We start from the raw sequence: 22,557 nt of genomic DNA, 5'->3' as shown, positions 1-22,557 counted from the left end.
TAGAAGTCCAAGAGGCAAAGGTTAGACAAGAGAGAATTCCAGGCATAGGTATGGCCTAGACAGAAGCGTGAAAACAGGAGACGGAATATCCAGTACTGGGAACAGAAATTAGGACTATTTGGCTGATATATACAGTATGTGTCCTTCTCACCCAATTTAATACTTAGCCATTAAAAACAGTGAAGAAACTATTGTTTTCTTCTTCTCTGGGAATAGCCTTTATCACTATCTCCCTAGCATTTTCAATCCTGTTCTTATAAATGGAGAGCTCTACTTTTTGCCTGTAAATCAGATGGGTAAACTGTTAATTCCAGGCTCAATTCCTATTATGCCAACATAGCTTATGTAAATGATACTCATCTACAAAAATCTGATGTTGAATAGGACTGAGTTTGAATAAAGACAGCATTTATTAAATGTAGTAATTAATCATAATTTCTCTGCCCCGTGGCCTCTAGTCTTTTCAAGAAATGGGTCAGCATTCAAATGGTACATTAAGTGAATAGTCCCTTTGATTAAACATGTTAGACCCAACAGAATACAGTGAAAATATTACACCAAACTTAAATTTTCTGTAAAGAGTCTCATGATACAAATAAGCTTTTCCTCTAAATTCACACAAAACTGACAGTGATACTCAAGGTAGCCTGGTGTAGTAGCAGGAAGGATTATAAATCAGCAATCAGCCTGTCTGAGTTATATCATGGCTCTGACCCTCGTCAGCTGTGCAAATAGTCAAAAATCTGAGTCTTAACTTTCTCATCAATAAATAATAGTATAACTTAGTCTACATACTTCAATGGGTTGTTGTAAGAATCAGAAGGCATAAGCAAAAATGTTTTGAAAACTGTAAAGCAACAAAATACAGCATTCATCTATGTTAATAAAAACAATAAAAAAGAATATTTATTTTCATAATATGGCATAAAGTATCTAATAGAGAAATAACAGAAGCCTTTCTAGCACAATAAGAAGAAAAGAAAGAATTTAAATTGTTGACGCTATTATTTAACACAATTCTAGAAATGCTGGCTATAACACTAAGACAAGAAAACGATACTAAAGAAATAAGCATAGGCAATGAGAAAACAAATATATCTGCAGATGACATTTTAGTTTAGAGCAATCTAGAGATTCAATTTTAAAATAACCAAAATTAATAACTTCAATAACCTAGCACATTATGAATGAATTTACAAAAATCATGAGATTTTCTTACATTACTAACATAAAACAAAAGTAAAAAAAGAAATACCATTCAAAATAACTACAAAATGCACAAAGAATCTGAGAATTAACTAACCAAGTTATACTCAAGTCTTACATACCTACCACTGGAAGAACTCTAAGAAAAATGAAGGCATATTTAAATAAATAAATATTATTCTTTGATCATGATTGGGGCCACACTATTATAATGAAGATGATACTACCTAAATTATTTTACAAATCTAGTGTCACACACAAAAAATGACCAAGGGATTATTTTATAGAATAAGACAAAAATAACAAGTTCACTTGTAAAACCAGAGGTTAACATTATCAAAGAAGATTAGGAAAAAAAGTAGAAATGGGGAGGCTACCATTTCCAGACTTCAAACTATATTTTGAGGTAGTAATAATCAAAATTATTAAATATTAGTTAAAAATAAACTGATCCCATACCAATCAGACTACCTAAAAATTATTTTATAGAGCTAGAAAAAATAATAACAAAATTCATCTGGAAAAACAAAAAATCAAGAATATCCAGGGAAATAATGAAAAAAAATTCACAGGAAGGTGGGTTAGTGTTACCAAACCTGAAGCTTTACCATAAAGCGGCAGTCATCAAAACTATCTGGTACTGGCTAAGAAATAGAGTGGTAGATCAATGAAATAGGCTAGGCACAGGAAACACAGTAGTAAATGACACTAGTAATGTAGTGTTTGATAAACCCAAAGACTCCAGCTTCTGGCATAGGAACTCAGTATTTGACAAAAACTGCTGGGAAAACTAGAAGATAGTATGGCAGAAATTAGGCATAGACCAACATCTTATACCTTATACTAAAATAAGGTCAAAATAGATACATGATTTAGACATAAGAGGTGATACTATGGGTAAATTAGGAGAGAAAGGATAGTCCACCAATCAGATCTTTGGAAAGGAAAACAGTTTATGACCAAACAAGAGATAGAGAATATTACAAAATGCAAAATAGATGATTTTGATTACATTAAATTAAAAAATTTTGGTAGAAACAGAAGCAATGCATCCAAAATTAGAAGAGAGGCAGAAAGCTGGGAAACAATTTTTATGGCCAGTACTTCTGATAAAGGCCTCATATCTAAAATATATGGAGAACTAAATCAAATTTATAAGAATCCAAGTCATTCCCCAATTGAGAATTGGTCAAAGGATATGAACAGGCAGTTTTCTGATGAAGAAACCAAAGCTATCTATTCCCATATGAAAAAATGCTCTGTATCTCTAATGATTAGAGAGATGCAAATTAAAACAACTCTGAGGTACCACCTGACACCTATCAGATTGGCTAAAATGACAAAAAAGGAAAATAATAAATGTTGGAGAAGCTGTAGAAAAATTGGAACACTAATTCATTGTTGGTGGAGCTGTGAACTGATCCAACCATTCTGGAGAGCAATTTGGAATTATGACCAAAGGGCTATAAAGCTGTGCATACCCTTTGACCCAGCAATACCACTTTTGGGTCTTTTGCCCAAAGAGATCATAGAAAAGGGAAAGGGACCCACGTGTACAAAAATATTTATAGCTGCTCTTTATATGGTGGCAAGGAATTGGAAGTTGAGGGGATGCCCATCAATTGGGGAATAGCTGGACAAGTTGTGGTATATGAATACAATGCAATACTATTGTGCTGTAAGAAACGATGAGCAGAAGTTCAGAGAAACCTGGAGGGTCTTGCATGGGCTGATGATGAGTGAGATGAGCAGAACCAGAAGAACACAGTACACAGTATCATCAACATTGAGTGTTGATCTACTGTGATGGCCTATATTCTTCTCACCGATGCAATGGTACAGAAGAGTTCCAGGGAACTCATGATAGAAGAGGATCTCCAAATCCAGGAAAAAAAAAAAAAAAGAACTGTGGAGTATAGATGCTGAATGAACCATTCTTTTGGTTTTGGTGCTGTTGTTTTTCTATTTTGAGGTTTTTCATCATTGCTGTGATTTTTCTCTTATAACATGACTAATGCAGAAATATGTTTAATGTTATTATGTGTGTGTGTATGTGTATGTGTATGTGTATGTGTATGTATATATATATATATATATATATATATATATATATATATATATATACACAAACCTATATCAGATTACCTGCTATCTAGGGAAGGGGGAAGGGAGGGGAGGGAGGGAGAAAAATCTGAAATTGGAAAGCTTGTATAAACAAAAGTCAAGAACTATCTTTACAAGTAACGGGGAAAAAATACTTTATTAATTAAAAAAATAATAAAGGAACAAATACAAAAAAATAAATAAATAAACTGATCAATAGACCAGACATATAAGCAAGAATCAGAAGCAATTGAACATAAAATCCAAGTCTTTGATTAAAGCCCAAAACACAAACTACAAACTGAGGATAAGAATTCCCTCCTTGACCAAAACTGCTCAGAAAACTGAAATGCAATCTATCAAAAAAAATCAGGTTTAGGGCAGCTAGATGGCGCAGTGGATAGAGCACCGGCCCTGGAGTCAGGAGTACCTGAGTTCAAATCCGCCTCAGACACTTAACACTTACTAGATGTGTGACCCTGAGCAAGTCACTTAACCCCAATTGCCTCACTAAAAGAAAAAAAAAATAAGAAATGAGGAAGATTGGCACCTTTTCCAAGGGATTGCTCCCCTCAGTGATGGCCGTAAGGCCTGCTTTAGAAATAATAAGGGACTCAATAAAATTAAACCATTTATGTTCCTATATGGGAAGATGATATATGTAACTCCTAAGTATGTTATAATCATAAAAGCAGTTAGAAAGAACCTACATATCCAGAAGACATGGGTATAACTCGATTATGTTGGGATGACGTCAAAAAAAATGAATAGGCAACAAAGAGATGCACCGGAAGAAGAGGGAAGAGAGAGAAAGAATAGGAAAAATTATCTTACATAAAAGAGGTACACAAGGAAGAGTTTTTATAATGGATAGGGATGGGCAACACTTGAACCTCACTCTGATCAGAATTGGTTCGAAAAGAGGAAAGCATACATGTACACATTCATTTGTGTATAGAAATCTATTATACTCAACAGAAAAGTAGGAAGGAAAAGGGATAAGGTAAAGGGGAACAGGAAAGGGATATAAAAGAGAGGACAGATAAAGAAAGGCAGTGGTCAGAAACAAAACTGACCTTTGAGGAGGGACAGAATAAAAAAGGAGAAAGAAGGAAAACAGAAGAAAATAGGATGGAGGGAAATACACAGTTATGAAACATAACTGTGAATGTGAATGGGATAAATTCACCCATAAAATGGATGTGGGTAGCAGAATAGATTAGAAACTAAAATCCAACAATATATTGTTTACATGAGATACACTTGAAACAGAGAGACACACAGAGTGTCAAAATAAGGGGCAGAATCTATTATGCTTCAGGTGAAGTAAAAAAGGAAGGAGTAACTGAGAAAGACAATGATCCAGGATAATTCCAAAGGACCCATGAGGAAAAAATGCTATCCATCTCCAGAGAAAGAAAACTGATAAATTCTAAGTGCCGATTAAAGCATACTTTTCTCATTTTCTTTTTTCGTGTTTTGTTTTGGAGAGAATTTGGAACTCAATTAAAAAAAAAAAGAAATTTCAAATAATTTTAAAAATTATTTGGGAAATATTTAAGGAAATGAATAAAATATATACATTTTAAATAAAGAATACAGGGTTTACACAATGAGTTAATATTCTCCTTCAAAATAGTTCTTTCTTTTCCACACCACCACTCTTAAGGTATGGGTTCTTTGTCTGTAAAAGATGGAGGAAATGTCAAGTTAAAAGAGCTTTTCCAGTTATGTCAGGAAAAGATGATATCAGCTATACAGTAGGTAAACAAGTAGATCAAGAAAAAGAAAGACACCTTGAAAACAATACACATAACTGGCTCAAAATTTATAAAGATTTTTGAGGAAGGCAATTGGAAGAGAAAGGTCAAGCAATCCTTTTTAAAATCACTTAAAACCAAAAGTAAAATGACAATTGTGAAAATGTGAGAGGAAATGTAACCAACAAATTGTAAGGCATAAGTGATTTTGTACAATATTAACTCACAGTCAAGTGGCCAAAGCAACAATAAAAAACAAACTAAAAACTTCCCTAGCTAGACACACAAGTTAACAAATCATAACATGTTTGCTGAAATAAAGATTGGGATTATTTTGAACAAAGCAATATCATAATAAAATAGCTTAGGAAACAAAATCAAGACACATGAAAACATTTGGGATGAAATAGGAACATAGAAATAAGACTGGAATGGACCTAGATCTAGTCCAACTTTCTCATTTTATAGATGAGAAAACTGAAGGCAAAATGAGGTAAGAAAACTGCCTCAAAGCAGCCAGGTTAAAGGGAATATGAATTTTGTCCTTGGAAAGAAAATTGCCTTATGCAAGCATAGCAGAGGGAAATGAGCAGGCTAACTCACTATAGGGAAATTATATTTCTTTAAAGAGGAATTCCTAAGAACTGCTACCCCAAACTCCCACCAATTTCCCCCATAACATTTTAATTTACATTTCTCTAATCAGTAGTGATTTAAAGCATTTTTTCATGACTTTAGATAACCTTTGATTTCTTAGTCTGAAAATTGCCTTTTCATATCATTTGACCATTTATCAATTAGGGAATGACATATTCTTATAAATGACTCAGTTCTCAGTACATTTGAGAAATGAGGCCTTTATGAGAGAAACTTGCTATAAAATATCCCCCTCCCCCCCAGTTTTCTGCTTTCCTTCTATTCTTGGCTGCAATGATTTTGTTTTTGCAAACCCTTTTTAATTTAATGTAACCAATATTATCCATTTTGTATCTCATAATGCTCTCTTATTTCTTGTTTGGTCATAAATTCTTCCCTTATGCATAGATCTGATAAGTAAAATTTTCCATGCTTCCCTAATTTGCTTCTGTTATCACCCTTTATGTCTAAATTATGAACCCATTTTGATCTCTTCACATATATAATGTGAGATGTTGTTCTATACCTAGGTTCTGCCATACTATTTTGCAGTTTCCCAAGCAGTTTTTATCAAATAGTGAATTCTTGTTCCAAAAGCTTGAATCTTTGGGTTTGTCAAATGCTAGATTACCGTGGTCATTTAGTATGGTGTGTATTATGTACCTAATCTATTCCACTGATCCATCACTATTTCTTAGCCAGTACCAGATAGTTTTGATGATTACCACTTTGTAATACAATTTGAGATCTGTTACAACTAGGCCATCTTCATACTTTTCTTTCATTGCCCTTGATTTTCTTGACTAGATCTACTTCTTTATCATATTGTTTGTGTATTTATACTACCTTCTTATTAATTTGTAAGTTCCTTAAGGGCAGGCAGGGACTGTTATTTTTCATAATTTTATCACTAAAACCTCACTTTCTGGTTGATATATAACATATGTATTGAATTGAATGGATACTGTTTGGAGTTCTTTTGTTGTCTTTTTACAAAGTATGATATCACACACAATTTAACATCAGCTTTCATTTAGTAGAAATGTGATTTATAGACACAGTGTTCTCCCTTAATTTACCCCTCTGCCTAGTATTCTTAACCCTCAGAAATCTTCAGAAAAATTAGGCCAGTTTATTGTAGGCTTAATTCCTTCTACCTTCTAAATTACTCACTAGATAGTATAGTTGACTATATCTATGGAGACTGAGAAGTTCCACAAAGATGTCTGTATGAAAAGAAGTTGGGGGAGGGGTAAAGGGGGAAGTGGGGAAGGCCTGGTTTGGAGAGTCCAGAGGGTGGGAGATGTATAGGCACCAGCTGTAGCTGCCATGAATGTAGCTGCTGGTTGAAACCTTGAGCCTGGATGGAATAGACTTTTTTAAACAATTGTTTAAAAATTGTAAAAAAAAATTGTATAAAAAGGCCAGTGCAAAAATCAAAAAGGACTTAAGATGACAAGAGTGCATGTCAAATAAATTGTACTTAAGGTACTTATGATTCAGTCTTTCTTTGTGTGGGTTTTTTTTGGTTTGTTTTTTGTTTTTGGTGAGGCAATTGGGGTGACTTGCCCAGGGTCACACAGCTAGTATCAAATGTCTGAGGCCGAATTTGAACTCAGGTACTCCTGACTCCAGGGCCGGTGCTCTATCCACTGCGCCACCTAGCTGCCCCTGATTCAGTCTTAAAATGAAGAACTAATAGCAGACAAATAACAAAGCCAGATTCTTCTACTAGAACTTCTCTATGTGCATCTCACTGTAGTAACTCATTTGCAGTACCAACCTGAAATCCAACATTGTGTTCAAACTGATCAAATTATACAATTGTAGGAATTTACCATAGAAGAAAAGAGACCAAGCTCTCTGGAAGCTTCATGTGCACTCCAGGCAGAACTTCTGCAGACAGCCATGTGCATTGAGTCAGGTTCAAAGTCAGCTAGGTGGGATGTGCAGCCCACCACTTGCTATTTACTGCCTCAGGAGTAATGTAACTGGTAAATTCCAACAATCAGAGAAGCTCAGATTTCCCATTTTAACCCCCCCCAAAAATCCTTTTATAAAAAATTTGTCATTCAGATATAAAAGAAATTGTTTTTCCACAATTGTTCACCAATTTATACATTATAAGAAAATTTAGAAACATAATACCTTAAAACAATATTAAGAATTTTTAAAACTTGAAACAAAACCAATCAATTACCAATCAGGTGTTCCCAATTCAGTGGAATGTGTTTTACTCCATACTTTACACTGAAAATCTATCATTATGCCCTTATGAGACAGTAAATTGAACATTTTAACTAATGCCTAATACTTTAAGCAGTTTAAAAGAAAAAACCTATTATCCATAAATTCACATGGTACATTTGATATAAGGAGAGGAGTTTCCCAGCTATGTTTAAAATGAGATGAAAGCCCATACCTTAGAAACTTATCAGATAACCAGTTAGCCACTTTTTTTTTCCCCCACAGCAGCTTTTGGTCAAGGCTTTTGCAGCAGCAGATCTTCAGCAGAGCTGACAGGGTATGGCCCATTTACCCAAGTTAAATGAAAGCTGTTCTTAGGGCAGTGTAGTTCAATGGTTAGAGACCTTATTATTTTTTTTTTCTTTGCAACTTTAACAAAAAAACTCCGAGGAATCACCTTACACCTATCAAACTGGCTAATATGACAGAAAAGGAAAATGACAAATGTTGGAGGGGATGTGGGAAAATTGGGACACTAATGCACTGTTGTGAATTGATCCAATCATTCTAGAGAACAATTTGGAACTATGCCCAAAAGGCTATAAAACCGTGCATACCTTTTAATTCAGCAATATCCCTACTAGATCAGTATCTCAAATTGATCAAAAGAAAAGGAACTATATGTACAAAAACATTTATAGCAATTCTTTTTGTTGTGGCAAAAACTAGGAAATTGAGGGGATATCTATCAATTGGGGAATAGCTGAACAAGTTATTGCATATCAATGTAAATGGAATACTATTGTGCCATATGAGGAGTAGGATGCTTTCAGAAAAACCTGGGAAGACTTATGAACTGTGAAATGAACAGAACTAGAAAAACATTGTGCACAGTAACAGTAATATTGTTTGAAAATGGTCTGCATTTCCTTTTACAACATGGCTAATATGGAAATGTTTTGCATGACTGTACATGTATAATCTATATCAAATTGCTTGCCTTCTCAAAGAGGAGGTAGGGAAGAAAGGCAAAGAGAATTTCGAATATTTTTTAAAAACAAACGTTTTTTAAAAAATTATATGTAATTGGGGCAGCTAGGTGGCGCAATGGATAAAGCACTGGCCCTGGATTCAGGAGGACCTGAGTTCAAATCCAGCCTCAGACACTTGACACTTACTAGCTGTGTGACCCTGGGCAAGTCACTTAATCCCCACTGCCCTGCAAAAAACAAAAACAAAAACAAAAATTATATGTAATTGAGAAAAAATTAAATAAATGCATGGGGGAAAAATATATACAAAGTTCTATGAGAATGTTTGAGGACTCAAAGTACTAGTACAAACTAGTAGCAAAGTTTGACCACTTTCATCTAGAAGTCAGGACCACCCCTCATAAAGAATCACAGCCAGAATTTAAAGTGCAACATTTTTTTGTTGTTTTTTTGGGGTTTTTTCGGTAAGGCAATTGGGGTTAAGTGACTTGCCCAGGGTCACACAGCTAGTAAGTGTTAAGTGTCTGAAGCTGGATTTGAACTCAGGTACTCCTGAATCCTGGGCCAGTGCTTTATCCACTGCGCCACCTAGCTGCCCCAAAGTGCAACATTTTAATTGATTTTTTTTTGGTTTTTATTTCACCTCCTTTTTTTTTTTGCAGGGCAATGAGGGTTAAGTGACTTGCCCAAGGTCACACAGGTAGTACGTGTCAAGTGTCTGAGGCCAAATTTGAACTCAGGTTCTCCTGAATCCAGGGCTGATGCTTTATCCACTGCGCCACCTAGCTGCCCCCTAAAGTGCAACATTTTAACACAAAAACAGCATGGAGAGAAGAGTAGAGGGCTTGCAGTCAAGCCACCTCGGATATTTATGAGCACTTGACCTCTGGAACTTCATCTATGAAATGGAGATAATAAAATATTTGCACTTATAGGGTTAACATTTATTTTACGAAGGGATTTACGTGCATAATCCTGAAAGCAATTAAGATAGGTCTTCCAGGTATTATCATTCCCATTTTAAAGATGAGAAAAATGAGGCTCACAGGGTCCTGTGACTACTGTCAATCTGGGTTTGAGGCCAGGCGACTCAACACAAAGGCCAAAGATCTTTACACTAAAGCAGAGGCAGAGGCCTCCCATTTGTAAAACTTAGTGCCATATAAAAAAGAGGGCAAGGGACTTGGGGGCCGAGGAGAGAATATGTGGGTGCTAAAACTCCTCTATAGAACTTTACTTTTTAATATGAAACATACAGAAGTACAGAAAGAGAAATGAACTGGCTGTAAACAATCTTTGGGAGAGGTGGTGCCTGGGCAGAAATCCCAATTCCGGAGCAACGCAATACACATCTTCCCGGCCCTGAGTCAGCACCTCCCTCCGCCCTATCTGGACAGAGCCAGGCACTAGCGCACACCCCGCCCTTGTCCCCCTCCCCCTTTTCCATCTCCTTAAACAACAACTTCAGAGGGAGGTGGAGCAGAGAAAAGCCGACGCCCCGCAAGGTGTTGTGGGCACAGTAATTCCGGACACACAAGAGCGCACGGGAGGGATGGGGCGAAGAGGCAGTAGAAATTACTGAAGAGACCGTGATCCTACGAAAAGGAAAAGGTGCAGTTCCTCTTGAAGTAAGGAGAAACTAAACCTTCAGGAAACAAGGGACTCGGAGGTTGAAGGACATATCTCCCAGAATGCCTTGCGTGCCCGGCGGCTGCGCAATCGTCGCGCCTGCGCTAGGAGAGCCGGTTAGTTGCGGCTCTGAGACTAGCAGTTCATGCTGCTGAATAAGGAAGAAAATGTGGGTTTTCGGCTATGGTTCCCTCATCTGGAAGGTGGATTTTCCCTATCAGGACAAAGTGGTCGGGTCCATTACAGGCTACAGCCGGCGCTTCTGGCAGGGCAGCACCGACCACCGCGGGGTCCCCGGCAAGGTGAGAAACCAGCCCCGACCTCCGCTGCTGCCCCTTTCCGCTCGGGGCCCTGGCCCTCCCTTAGCAACCCTGACAGCCCCCCAGCACACACCTTTCCCCCATCCTCTGCCGTTAAGGGTTCAGGGACGCCAAAGCAAGTTATTCTCCTCAGTCCTGTCCACATCATCTTCAGCCATCCCCTAGCCCAACTCCCCCAAAAATGCATTAAGAAGAAAACCTGGAGTGTTGACTGTTATCCGGGGGCACTGCCCTCTTCCGAAGAAGCTGGTACGGGAGAGGCAAAATTTGTAGGGTTTATGGTCTAGGAAGAGGCCCCAGTACATGGGTTTTGGTGCTTACGACAAGGTTTCATAGGGTCAAGTCACAACAGACCAAACAGGAGTAACAGGTTAATTAATTCACTTGTGAATTCACAAGCAGCACCTTTGTCACAATTTGCTTTTTCCAAGAATTAAATGCCTGGTAATTGCTACATTCTGCCATTAAAACCAATATATATGATTTTATAACAAATCATTAACTTTTCCAAACTCTACTCATGGTACTCAAGTTACTTAAGACATGACTGAGTGATCAAAAGGAAAGAAATTTTATTACAACTGAACAAGCAGTTGTTTCCTGAAGGCAACTGGTGAAGATAAATATGGAATCACTCACTATTAACCAATGTGTATTTTTCTGTTACTTTCTCGTCAATCCTAAATTAAAGAAGTTTTGCTCCCTTTACCTTACATCTTCATCCCAACAATTACTATCCTCTCTTATAGGTATTCATTTGTATACATAAAACATGCAGAGAATTAATATATCACTTAATCCAAACCAGCCTTGTATTGCTTTAAATATTTTATTTACATCTTTTATTCTTAAGAAAATAAAGTTTTGAAAACACTATGATCAGAATTTGATGATCCCTGTTATCCTTTTCAATATTGATATTTTTGTGTAGATGGATGAAATTTTTCTTAAGTTACTAAAATTTAATTGTTTACTTTTGGCAAAGTACATTCCTCATAAACGTGAAGTAGGTAGGGCAAAAGTCATCCTCATTTTGCGGATTAAGGAAACCTAGATCACTTTTCAGATGCTAGGACAGCAGAACCATTGACCAGAGTTTAGTTTTTTAAACTTTTTAAATCCATCAGATAAATGATACAACAAAATGGATAGAAAAAAAAATTTTTTTTTAAGTTTTATATTTAGGGACAGGGTTTGACATGGGAGAGAGGAAAATGACAAGACTCTAACCCAGAATAATAGCACTAGCTAATACTTAGGGTTTTTAAGTTTAAAAAATTTACAAACATTACCTCTTTTGTTCCTCAGAACCTGAGTTTTGTCCCCACTTTTTTATCCCCAAGTTTACTGATTCATGATCACGTTGCTCTTTTTAAGTGTCAGAGACAGAATTCAAACCTTGGTCTTCACACTAATCTTAAGCTGTAGAACTCTGAAGTGGAAAGGCAGTTTTATACCAGATCAGAAGTTGGGAAGCAGAATTTTAAGACACCAAAAAGTAAATGCTGACCAGTCTCCACCTAAAATTTAACAAAGGTGTTGTTACTTTCTTAGGTTGATATGCCATGGGAGGGGTTAAAAATTAAAAATGAGAGAGTATTTAAATGAAGCCAGTGCAAATAAATATTGTAGACCAACTGAAATTTCAGGGAACAAATAATGATTTTTGAAAATTGTTCTAGACTACTTAACGTTTAAGTTTCCAAATATAAATCAATTTCAAAATGTCCCTTAAATTGCTTTTCCCTAGGAAAAACAAAAAATATCTTTAAAAACAAGTTTAGGGGCAGCCCAGGTGGTACAGTGGATCTCTATCCACTACCAACCCTGGAGTCAGGAACGACCTGAGTTCAAATTCGGCCTCAGACATTTGACACTTATTAGCTGTGTGACCCTGGGCAAGTCACTTAACCCCCATTGCCTTAAAAAACACACACACGGGGTGGTGCAGTGGATAAAGCACCGGCCCTGGATTCAGGAGTACCTGAGTTCAAATCCAGCCTCAGACACTTGACACTTACTAGCTGTGTGACCCTGGGCAAGTCACTTAACCCCCATTGCCCTGCAAAAAACAAAACAAAACAAAACAAAAACACACACACAACCAAGTTTATCAAATTATATGTGTACATACACATATATAGTAAAAGGCAAATTATATGCTGATTTTCACAAGCATGTTAGCCACGACTATTATACTTTATTAATCTTGTAAAAATGAAGTTGGTATGGGCATCAAGGAGTGTTTTTATAGAAGAAAAATTACAATAATAATTTGATAATTCAAATTAGTAGAAAAATTATCCATTTGTACACAATATCAAAACAAGGAAAAAGGTTATATGCAGGATATATTTGCTGATTAGCTTTTCTATCCTATTATGAATACTCAACACTTTTTTTTTTGGCCCAACAAAAATTGATCCCTTGAAAAATTATCCCTTTTCAGTTTACAAAGGAAAATTATTTTTTGAAGTATTCGTTCTATACTTAAGTACCTAAAATGTGATTTCATTGGTATGGGTACCTTACCAAATCATCTTGAGTTGTAGTGACTAAAAAAATAGATCACCTAGTGGCTAACCCTCAGGGGATGAACCTATCTGAATGTAACTGCATTTGGAGTCAGAAGAATAGTTTTTAAATGGGCATCAGCTTCCTCTGCTGTAAAATAAAAGAACTGACCATTCAGGTCAGTTAAACTTTTTCCACTCACAGCCCCTTTTCACCCAAGAAATTTTTACGTAACCACAGGTACATATGTATATAAAATAGATATACGTAACCATTTACTGTTGCCAAATTTTTCATGACTGCCACATTTAGTTAACGGGACCCCTTAGGGATCATGACCCACAGTTTAAGAATCTTTGGACTAAATGATACTTATGGTACCTCTTCAAATCCTAGGATCCTCATTCTATACCTCTTTCAAAACTGTTTAGCAGGATTAATTTGGCCATTTATTATTAAATGTGTAGTGGAAAGATTTGGAATGAAGACTTGGATTCTAATCCCAGCTCTTTTACATATCAGTTACATTGGGCAAGCTATTTAACTTCTTTAGGCCCAGTCTAGGCCAAGCCTTTAGGCATGGTTCAAATGTTGCTCATCTGAACCATGGGGAAAACATTCCCAACCTGGTATGCTAATATAACTTTTTAAACCTTAAAGTGTTGGGGGAAGGAAAGAGTACTAGCAACTAGGGGGATTAAAAAGCTTCCCACAGGAAGCATCAGTTGCGCCTTGAAAAAAGCTAGAGACAGAAATGGAGTGAATTCTAGACAAAAGTAACAGACTATGAAAAATCAGTCAATAAACAATCATTTATTAAAAGACTATTGTGAGGCAGACTTAGTGCTACCTGCAGGGCATTCGATTAAAAAAATGAATTCAGTCTCTGCCTCCAAGTCAAGCAGACCATTTTGACTGGGTAGGCTAGTGCCATTCTTGTGAAGTTTTCAATACCAGAGGTTTTTGTATTTTATCCCAGAAGTAATAGTGAGTCACTAACTTTGGTAACCAAGTAAAAGATATAATGGAAAGAAGAAAGAGTAAATGCCCAAATTCCGATTAGGAGGCTGTGCAGTGGTCCAGGCAAAAGTTAATGAATACCTGAACTAGGTAGGTGCCAAATGCCTGGCATTTAGTTGATGCTTAGTAAATGTGTACTGATCGATGTAAATAAAGAGAATAGGATGTGAGAGATGTTGTGGAAGTAGCATCTACAAGTTGAAGATGATTCTTGAGGTTGTGAACCTGGGGGACAAAAAAATGATAGCCATGCCCTCAAAAGAAATAGGATGGTTTGAGGGAGGAATTAGTAGGGAGGGAGAACGATGAACTTCATTTTCAACAGATTAAGTTTGATGTCTTTGGAAATCCAGTTGTTGATGCCTAAAAGAAAAGAAGTAATTCAAAACTAAAACATGAAAGAGAATAAGCCTGGATCTAGGAGCCATCTACATAGTGAAAATTGAACCCTTAGGAAGTTCTACATCTCCAAGAGAAAAAAGGCCCAAGACAAAGCCTTTGGGGACACCTAATGGGTAGGGATGGGACATGAATGAAGATCAAGCAAGGGAAATTTAGAAGTGGTAAAATGGATAGGAAGAAACCCAGGAGAGAGCAAGGTTTTAAAAACTCAGATGGCTGTTTTCCTGGCTATTCTCTGGACATACCACTCATGTCTGTCTCTATTCTAGTTAGTAACACCTGTGTAATGCTCTGCCTAAGATAGTCCTTTATATCTTACAAGGCCCAGTTTCACCTCCACGAAACTCTAATTATGACCACTCAACATTTTATAAATTTCTGGAATACTTATAATCAGGACCATACAATTTAGTACTTAATATCTCCTTATTTCTATATGTTTTTGTCTCCAAGTTCATTAAGGGTAAGGACCATGTCTTATTTGTTTCCTGCTATTAATTTCTGGTCCAGACCTGTGATTTCATCAGTATCAAGAGTTCCCAGGATAAGGAAACTCTCTTTACTAATGCACATCAGCACCTGCTCTCCAACTAAAGATAGCAAAAAGATTTTTTGGTGGTGTTGTATTTGGAGAAAAAAGGTAATCAGGGAAGGGATAGGATCTTCGCTTCATGTGGATGGGTAACTGACAGTAGAAATATGGGTGAGGTACTAAATTCTTTATGCTAGAGACAGAACAAAATAAAAGATAAGGAGGTAGTAAATGAGCACATAGCTGCTCTTGTTGCATTCAAGTTATCTGGCTAGATTAATTCTATCTTTAGGTCCTAAGAGATGTGATTGTTGAAGCATTCTTAGTGACACTAGAAAAAAAAAATCAAGGAATACAGGAGAGGTAACAAAAGATTGAAGAACAAGTGTTCCAATTGGATATCTACATAGTGAAGCAGTGATTACAAAGAATAATCTTTGATTTATCAAGGCTTAATCAAGAACATCATGCCAAACAAACATCTAGTTCTAGATGAGAGGAATGCTATAAATAGAGTTTACATATTTTAGCAAAGCTTCTGATAGAAGCATCTCATACTCGTGGAAAAGATGGAGAGATATGGATCAGATAGTAGTACAGTGAAATGGATTCAGAACTACTTGGATTGCAGACTCCAAGAGTAGTTATTAATGGCTCAATATTAATATGGCAGATCTCCAACGGCATCCCCCAGGGATCTTTATTGGCTCTACTCTTTAATATTTTTATCAATGACTTGGCTAAAGGCACAGATGATAGTTTTGTCAGATTTACAAATGACAGAAAACTAAGAGGGATAACTAACCCAGAATGACTAAATTAAGATCCAAAAGGATCTTGAATGGCTAGAAGAGTTGTATCAGATAGAAATGGGGCCTACTAATCCCTACATTAGGATCCCTGTGGGCCACATTTTGACTTAGTTTTAAAATGTTATCTATGTTTTATTTATTGTTATAAATTTCCCAATTACATTTTAATCTGTTTCAGGCCTCTAGCGTTTGAAATTTCTGAGCTACAGCACTGAACTACATCTAAGAAGATTAAATTAAGTAAGGATAAATGCAAAGTCTGCACTTAAGTACCAAAAAAAATCAACTCCAAAAATATAAGATGTAGGAGGCCTGGATAAACAGCAATTCTTAAAAGGATCTGAGGGTTTTAGTACACTGCAAATTAAATATAATTCAGTAGTATAATGTGGCAGCCAAAAAAACAATCTTGGGTTGCATTTATAGGGGCACAGAATAGGGAGGTCATAAACCCAATGTTGAACTGTGATCTATTTTGTTCACTAATGTTAAAGAAACACATTAAGGTGGAGAGTGTCCAAAGAAGGGCAACTTGGTGAAGAACCTTGATTTATCCACTGTCTCCAAGGAGATATGGAAAGTTTTGTTCAAGAATTTGAAGGACTGTTATGTGGAGCAAGGATTTGACTTATTTTGTTTGGCTCCAGAAGGGAGAAAAAATAAGTGGTAGCTATAAAGTGGCAATTTAGCCCTAACAACTAGGAAAACCTTCTTAACAGTTAAAGCTGTCCAAAATGTCTAAAGACATGGTGAGATCCCCCTCCCTAGAGGTCTTTAAGCAGAAACTGGACAGCCTGTTATGCCGAGTAGGTTATAGTGGCAATTCCTTCCATGTGTGGGTTGGATTAGTTGGTTACTAAGGTCCCTTTCTCACTCTCAAAATTCTGTGATCTTCTAGTCTTAGAGAGTTCCCTATATATTAATAGGTTACAGTGACTTGCCCAGGTCATATTACCATTACATCAGATGTAGGAATTGAACCCAGGTCTTCCCAACTTCAAATCAAATTCTATCCACTACTGCTTCACTGGCCATGCATCGCCCTACTCCAGACAGTATTGAAAAATATGTTTATGCTGATTTTAAAATAATCAACATAATTTAGGGAATTCATCTGGAAAGTAAATAATATAAAGCTTTATTTTTTAAAAAAGAATATTTCCAAAACACTAAGTAAACTCAATCTATCAAGGAAACCACATGTCTGACTAGTTATTAAAAATCAGAATTTTTATTAATGAAGATGGCATGACAGAAAGCTAGCAGTATTTAAAGCAGTTGTTTTTAAAATGTTACGTTGAGTTATATTTTTGAAAAACAGAATGATGTAGTGGAAAAAGGGCGAGGCCAGCTTGCAGTCAAGGAGGCCTTAAAGGTTCAAGTCTTGCCTCTGACAAATACTAGTTGTAAAATGAGGATGCTAATACCTGCAGTTATCTCCCTGGAAGTGAGGATCAATTAAGATACTGTGTATAAATTGTCAGCTCTTATGAAGAGAATAGCTCATGACCACTGAAAAGTACAGGCCACTTAGTTCTCTAGTGGGACCTCCCTCTGTTCTATTGGTGCTCCCAGTAGCATCATATTTTTACTCACATAATAAGAAAGTGACCAGATGTTTAATTTTACTTCATTTGCCTCACCTTGCCTTTAATTTTGGAGTAGTCTCTGGCTGTCCATATATTTTTTTGTTTTTAACTTAAATTAGTATAAAATACATCCAATTTATTGAAGTTATCTTTGAGAAAACAAAGCAATAGTTTTTCTGATTCAGTACACTTTATATTAGAAAATATGAAAACTAATTCTTTTACTAAAACATGATTATATTAACTTGGTATGTGGTTATTCCAATTTAGGTAAAGGTTGATACTATTGTTCAGTTAAGTATTTTTTTTTAATATTTTTGAAATTTTTTTCCAGCCTGGAAGAGTTGTGACTCTTGTTGAAGATCCTGGGGTATGGTACAGTTTTTATATAAAGATGTCTATATGAAATTATAAGAAATGTATCCCACTACAATCAAACCAGACAGCCAAAGAAGTTCTATAAGGGAGGTAGCATAATAGAAGGAAAATGCATGGCTTAGTTCTAGAATTCCGGTTTTTTTATGTTAAAATATCTTTTTCATTGTCCAGGTTTGGTTTCAGGTTTGCAAGGGATAGAGAGCAGTATAGAGACAGACATGGTGTAAACAACAACTATGACGCACATTAAAAAAAAAACTATTTAAAAAATCTTACAGCATTTCTCAAAATAAGTGGAGATACTTAGATCACAAAACCAATGTTAAAAACGTTTTGGAGGGGCAGCTAGGTGGTGCAGTGGATATTCAAGAGGTCCTGAGTTCAAATCTGGCCTCAGACATTTGACACTTACTGTGTGACCTTGGTCAAGTCACTCAACCCTCATTGCCCCACCAAAAAAAAAAAAACACACAACAACAAAAACCCTTTTTGTGGGGGTGGGGGCGGATCTATGTCATCATTTGTGTGGGGAACTTCCTACAGTGCAGATCAGCTCACTGTCATACAACTGGAATATATGTATGTAATATATAGAGACACAGGTATATGTATATGTGTCGTGAGAAATGATTATTTATAGCCAATATCTTGGGGAGAATCCAGAACTTTGCCCTGCTTCCAAAGCCCTGATTTTTCAGGGTTCAGTTTCTCCATGATAATAAGATTGCATTAATTCTTTTCATCTTGGTTAGACCCCACCCAAACATGCAAGGAATTTAATCTAGGGTGGAGAAGCTCACAGTGTTCTATTCAAACTTGGGTGGAGACAGATCCCTTCCCCAAAGAAGGAAGACATTCTTTGAATTGATAGCCCAAGCCTGGATAGGACTTCTCTTTGCAGGGGTTAATTCTTGGCCCCACTGACCACCTACTGTTTTTCAAGAATACATAAACTGTGAGTCTGCCAGCCATGAATGTCTCTGGTCTGAGAGAAACAGCCAAATGACTATCCTTTTATTGCTAACCTGGCAGCCTTATTAATAAAATGATTAAATCACCCAGAAACTATGTCTCTCAACTTTTTAATCGTCATTGTTTATTCCTGTCTCTAAATCTGGCCCCTCTACCTATTTTACTGCATGACATCTCCAACTAACTACCATTATCGTTGTGCAGATTTTTTACTTCAAATAATAGATTTCTGCATGTCCATAAATCTGTCAATTACAGACTATCAACAGAATGCCAGCCTCCTGATGTTTAGAGGGAGCTCATTTTTATTACCATAACCACCTGGTGCTAAATTTGCAAAAATAATCTAATAGATTAATAACCTTTCCAGCAATTCTACTTTCTTTTATTGATTGAATTTTATTAATAGCATTAAGGGCAATGTTTTGTACACAGGTGCACATATGTTTATGTGGTTCAAATTTCCCAGGTATTTTTAATTACTAGTTTGGGGGGATTAACAGTTAATTTCACAGTTTCCAAAAAAGAATACTGAAGAGTCAATGTTTTAAAGTGTGGATACAAGCAAAGCAAATGTATCATCATGCTTTATAATGTGAACAAGTATATGTTATAAATTAGGAAATGCTTTCCTGATTCATATTTTTATGTGATTTAAAAACATGTAGTTGTAGATTTAATCCCCAAATTAAACAATTAAAAAATGACATTTGATTTTGTAAACCATTTTAGTCAATTTGGCTATTCAAAAAGAGGATTAGAAACCCAGGGTTTAAAGATTAAGGACTTTCTGTTAGGTTAGGTTCATAGCTATGAAATTTAGCTTCTACTTTGGTTACATTCTTAATCAAGTACCTAAGAGGACATAAGCTTTAACTTTTCCCATAACTGAACACAAGAAACAAAAAATAATCTTTTCTCTGTGTCCATTGAAGCAAAAGTCCAATGTTGTAAGTATATTGCTTTAGTTTTTTATTTTTATGCCTTAATCTTTACATAAAAATGAATAAATACAACTGCCAAAAAACATTTTTATTTTAAAATAAAATAATGACAATTCTAGAATAAGATGCAGCTTTTTTTTTTAAGGTATTCTCTTCACCTGTAAACGCCCTTGAAGAAAACTACAAAGAACTCTTGAAAACCTTAGGCAAAAGAAAAAATTCACAAAATGATGGTTGGTTCCCATCTTGCATATGAATCTCTTATTTTTAAGAAGTGTTATGGTGGGGAGAAATCTCTCTTTCTCTCCTTCCCCATCTCCCCCCTATATAAATGTGTTTACACATGTATGTACATACATACATGGGTGTGTTCACTTTAATTTCAGCCTTACTAAATACAAATTAATAATAAATATAAAATGCTCCAGTGAAACAATGATCCCACTGATTTGGGTATTTCCTAACCCATGCCTGTCCATCTTGTATGACTCATCCACATCCTACCATACATTCATTCACCAATGGAGTCCAACCAGCATGTTGGGTACCTTTTGACATCATGAGGATACCAGTGTAAAACATGAACTGTTCTTTGGTTATCCCTTACTCTGGCTAAGTGGACCCTCTTTTTCAATCCTAGATTAGAGCAGAAGAGAAAAAAAAATACAATAGCATAGACTATTTCACAACTGCCAATAGCTAAAGAGAATTATAACAAGTTACAGGTACCACTTCAGTCTACTGATTTAAAAAATTTTTAAATACTCTAGATATTACATTTCCCCATGTTTTATAAATATTTTACACATCTTTTAAAACATAAGATGAATTTACCCACTTTTCTTCTTCCATAGGGTTGTGTATGGGGTGTTGCATACCGACTGCCAGCAGGAAAAGAAGAGGAAGTAAAAGCTTACCTTGACTACAGAGAGAAAGGAGGCTACAGGACTTCCACAGTCATTTTCTATCCAAAAGACCACAGCATAAAACCATTTAGTGTACTATTATATATTGGAACATGTGATAATCCTAACTATCTTGGTCCAGCCCCACTGGAAGACATTGCTGAACAGATTTTAAATGCAGTTGGTCCTAGTGGAAGAAATACTGAATATCTTTTTGAACTTGCAAATTCTATCAGGAATCTTGTGCCAGAAGATGCAGATGAGCATCTCTTCTCCTTGGAAAAATTAGTAAAGGAACTTTCTGAACGAAAACAAAATCTCAATTGCATATAAAGAGATAATCATTGATTTTTGCAAACAAACACTATCTTCAGGGTTATGGTTTCTCCTAAATATCACAATCTTTTTCTTAATGGTGTGTCCAGGATAACATAGTTTGCTATTTGTAGTCTGCCCTGGAAAAACTACATATTATCTGTATTCCAGCATTTTAAAAAATCGCAAGCTAAGTCGCATTTAAATAATATACAATATCTTAAGTTATATGACAGTGGCTCTTTTTCCATTAATAATATATTCTTGATTTAGAAATATACAGGCAAAGAAACCACTACGCATCCTGTTTTGAAAATGTTAAACAAAATACAAATACAAAATTTTAATCTGATGATAAGTGGAAAAGAAATGAGATAACCTGAGGACTCCTACCTATGTTTTAGCTTTAGAAAGTAGTTTTCACTTTCTTTCACTACTATGGAAGAATGAAGTGGTGGGTAAGTTTGTCCTTTGATACAAGTGTGGTACAGCTGTATCTTAGAAGAATAAATATATTTTACCCATGGCTATCAATTGTGGAAAAATAATCTCTACATCTACCAACCTGCCAGTACAATACTGTTTTGAAATTAGTGGGAAAAAAAGGGGGGGGGTGGCTAGGTGGCGCAGTGGATAAAGCACCAACCCTGGATTCAGGAGGATCTGAGTTCAAATTCGACCTCAGACACTTGACACTTACTAGCTGTGTGACCCTGGGCAAGTCACTTAACCCCCATTGCCCCACAAAAAAAAAAAAAAAAAAGAAAGAAAAAAGAAATTAGTGGAGAACCAAAATGAAACCTGAAATTCTGTAGCATTTATCTATGCTTATAAAATTCTGTAACAAACCATGTTTTGAAATGCAAAAACTAGCATGTGATTGTATTTTATGTATTTTAATAAACAAAGATTTAAGTCCTAACTCTTAACTTTTGTATTTTTTCAAAGTTGTCAGTTCCTTTAAGCTTAAGCTAACATGGTCCTGAACAGCAATTATCTTTGCATATATGTAATTACTACAGAGCATAACTTATTAACCCTGAAATACCATGAATCAAAGATTTAGTACTAGTATTGGATCATCTAGTACAGGGATTCTTAACCTGGGATATGTGAACTTTTAAATATTTTAATATTAAATTTTAATTTAATAAAATTAAATTTAATGTTTTAATATTTTGATAACTGTATTTATATATAACTGGTTACCTTTGTAATCTCATATATATTTTAAGCATTTAAAAATATTCTAAGTAAGGACCCCTAGGCTTCACCAGATTGTCAATGGGGTCCAGGTTGTTGTCATTTTTTAAGTCATGTCCAATTCTTCATGATGTCATT

The 22,557-nt window shown here is 35.8% G+C and overlaps 2 protein-coding genes across 4 annotated transcripts in view; one reads left to right on the top strand and one right to left on the bottom strand.

Annotated features, from left to right (window-relative positions):
• The window catches only part of ASB3 (ankyrin repeat and SOCS box containing 3), a 106,284-nt gene that overhangs the window by 75,628 nt on the left and 8,099 nt on the right, over positions 1–22,557 (bottom strand). The window lies entirely within an intron of this gene.
• On the top strand, positions 10,322–21,391 carry CHAC2 (ChaC glutathione specific gamma-glutamylcyclotransferase 2). 2 transcript variants are annotated; one of them, XM_043988010.1, is made up of 3 exons: positions 10,324–10,815; positions 18,037–18,072; positions 20,851–21,391. In XM_043988010.1, exons 1-3 carry the CDS (start codon positions 10,681–10,683, stop codon positions 21,232–21,234), a joined length of 555 nt encoding a protein of 184 aa, XP_043843945.1. In that variant the 5' UTR covers positions 10,324–10,680; the 3' UTR covers positions 21,235–21,391. The 2 variants fall into 2 exon arrangements, with proteins under 2 accessions (XP_043843946.1, XP_043843945.1); XM_043988011.1 differs by lacking the exon at positions 18,037–18,072 and having other exon boundaries at positions 10,322–10,815.

The sequence above is a fragment of the Dromiciops gliroides genome, chromosome 2 (assembly GCF_019393635.1).
Source record: "Dromiciops gliroides isolate mDroGli1 chromosome 2, mDroGli1.pri, whole genome shotgun sequence".
In the NCBI taxonomy this organism is placed as follows: Eukaryota; Metazoa; Chordata; class Mammalia; order Microbiotheria; family Microbiotheriidae; genus Dromiciops; species Dromiciops gliroides.
This window is presented reverse-complemented; position numbering and strand designations above follow the sequence as displayed.

Bases quoted from the DNA above. Each gene is read 5' to 3' on its own strand.
- CHAC2 (XM_043988010.1), top strand. From the start codon at position 10,681: ATGTGGGTTTTCGGCTATGGTTCCCTCATCTGGAAGGTGGATTTTCCC. The intron at 10,816-18,036 runs GTGAGAAACCAG...ATTTTTTTCCAG, and splicing joins ACCGCGGGGTCCCCGGCAAG to CCTGGAAGAGTTGTGACTCT. The intron at 18,073-20,850 runs GTATGGTACAGT...CTTCTTCCATAG, and splicing joins CTCTTGTTGAAGATCCTGGG to GGTTGTGTATGGGGTGTTGC.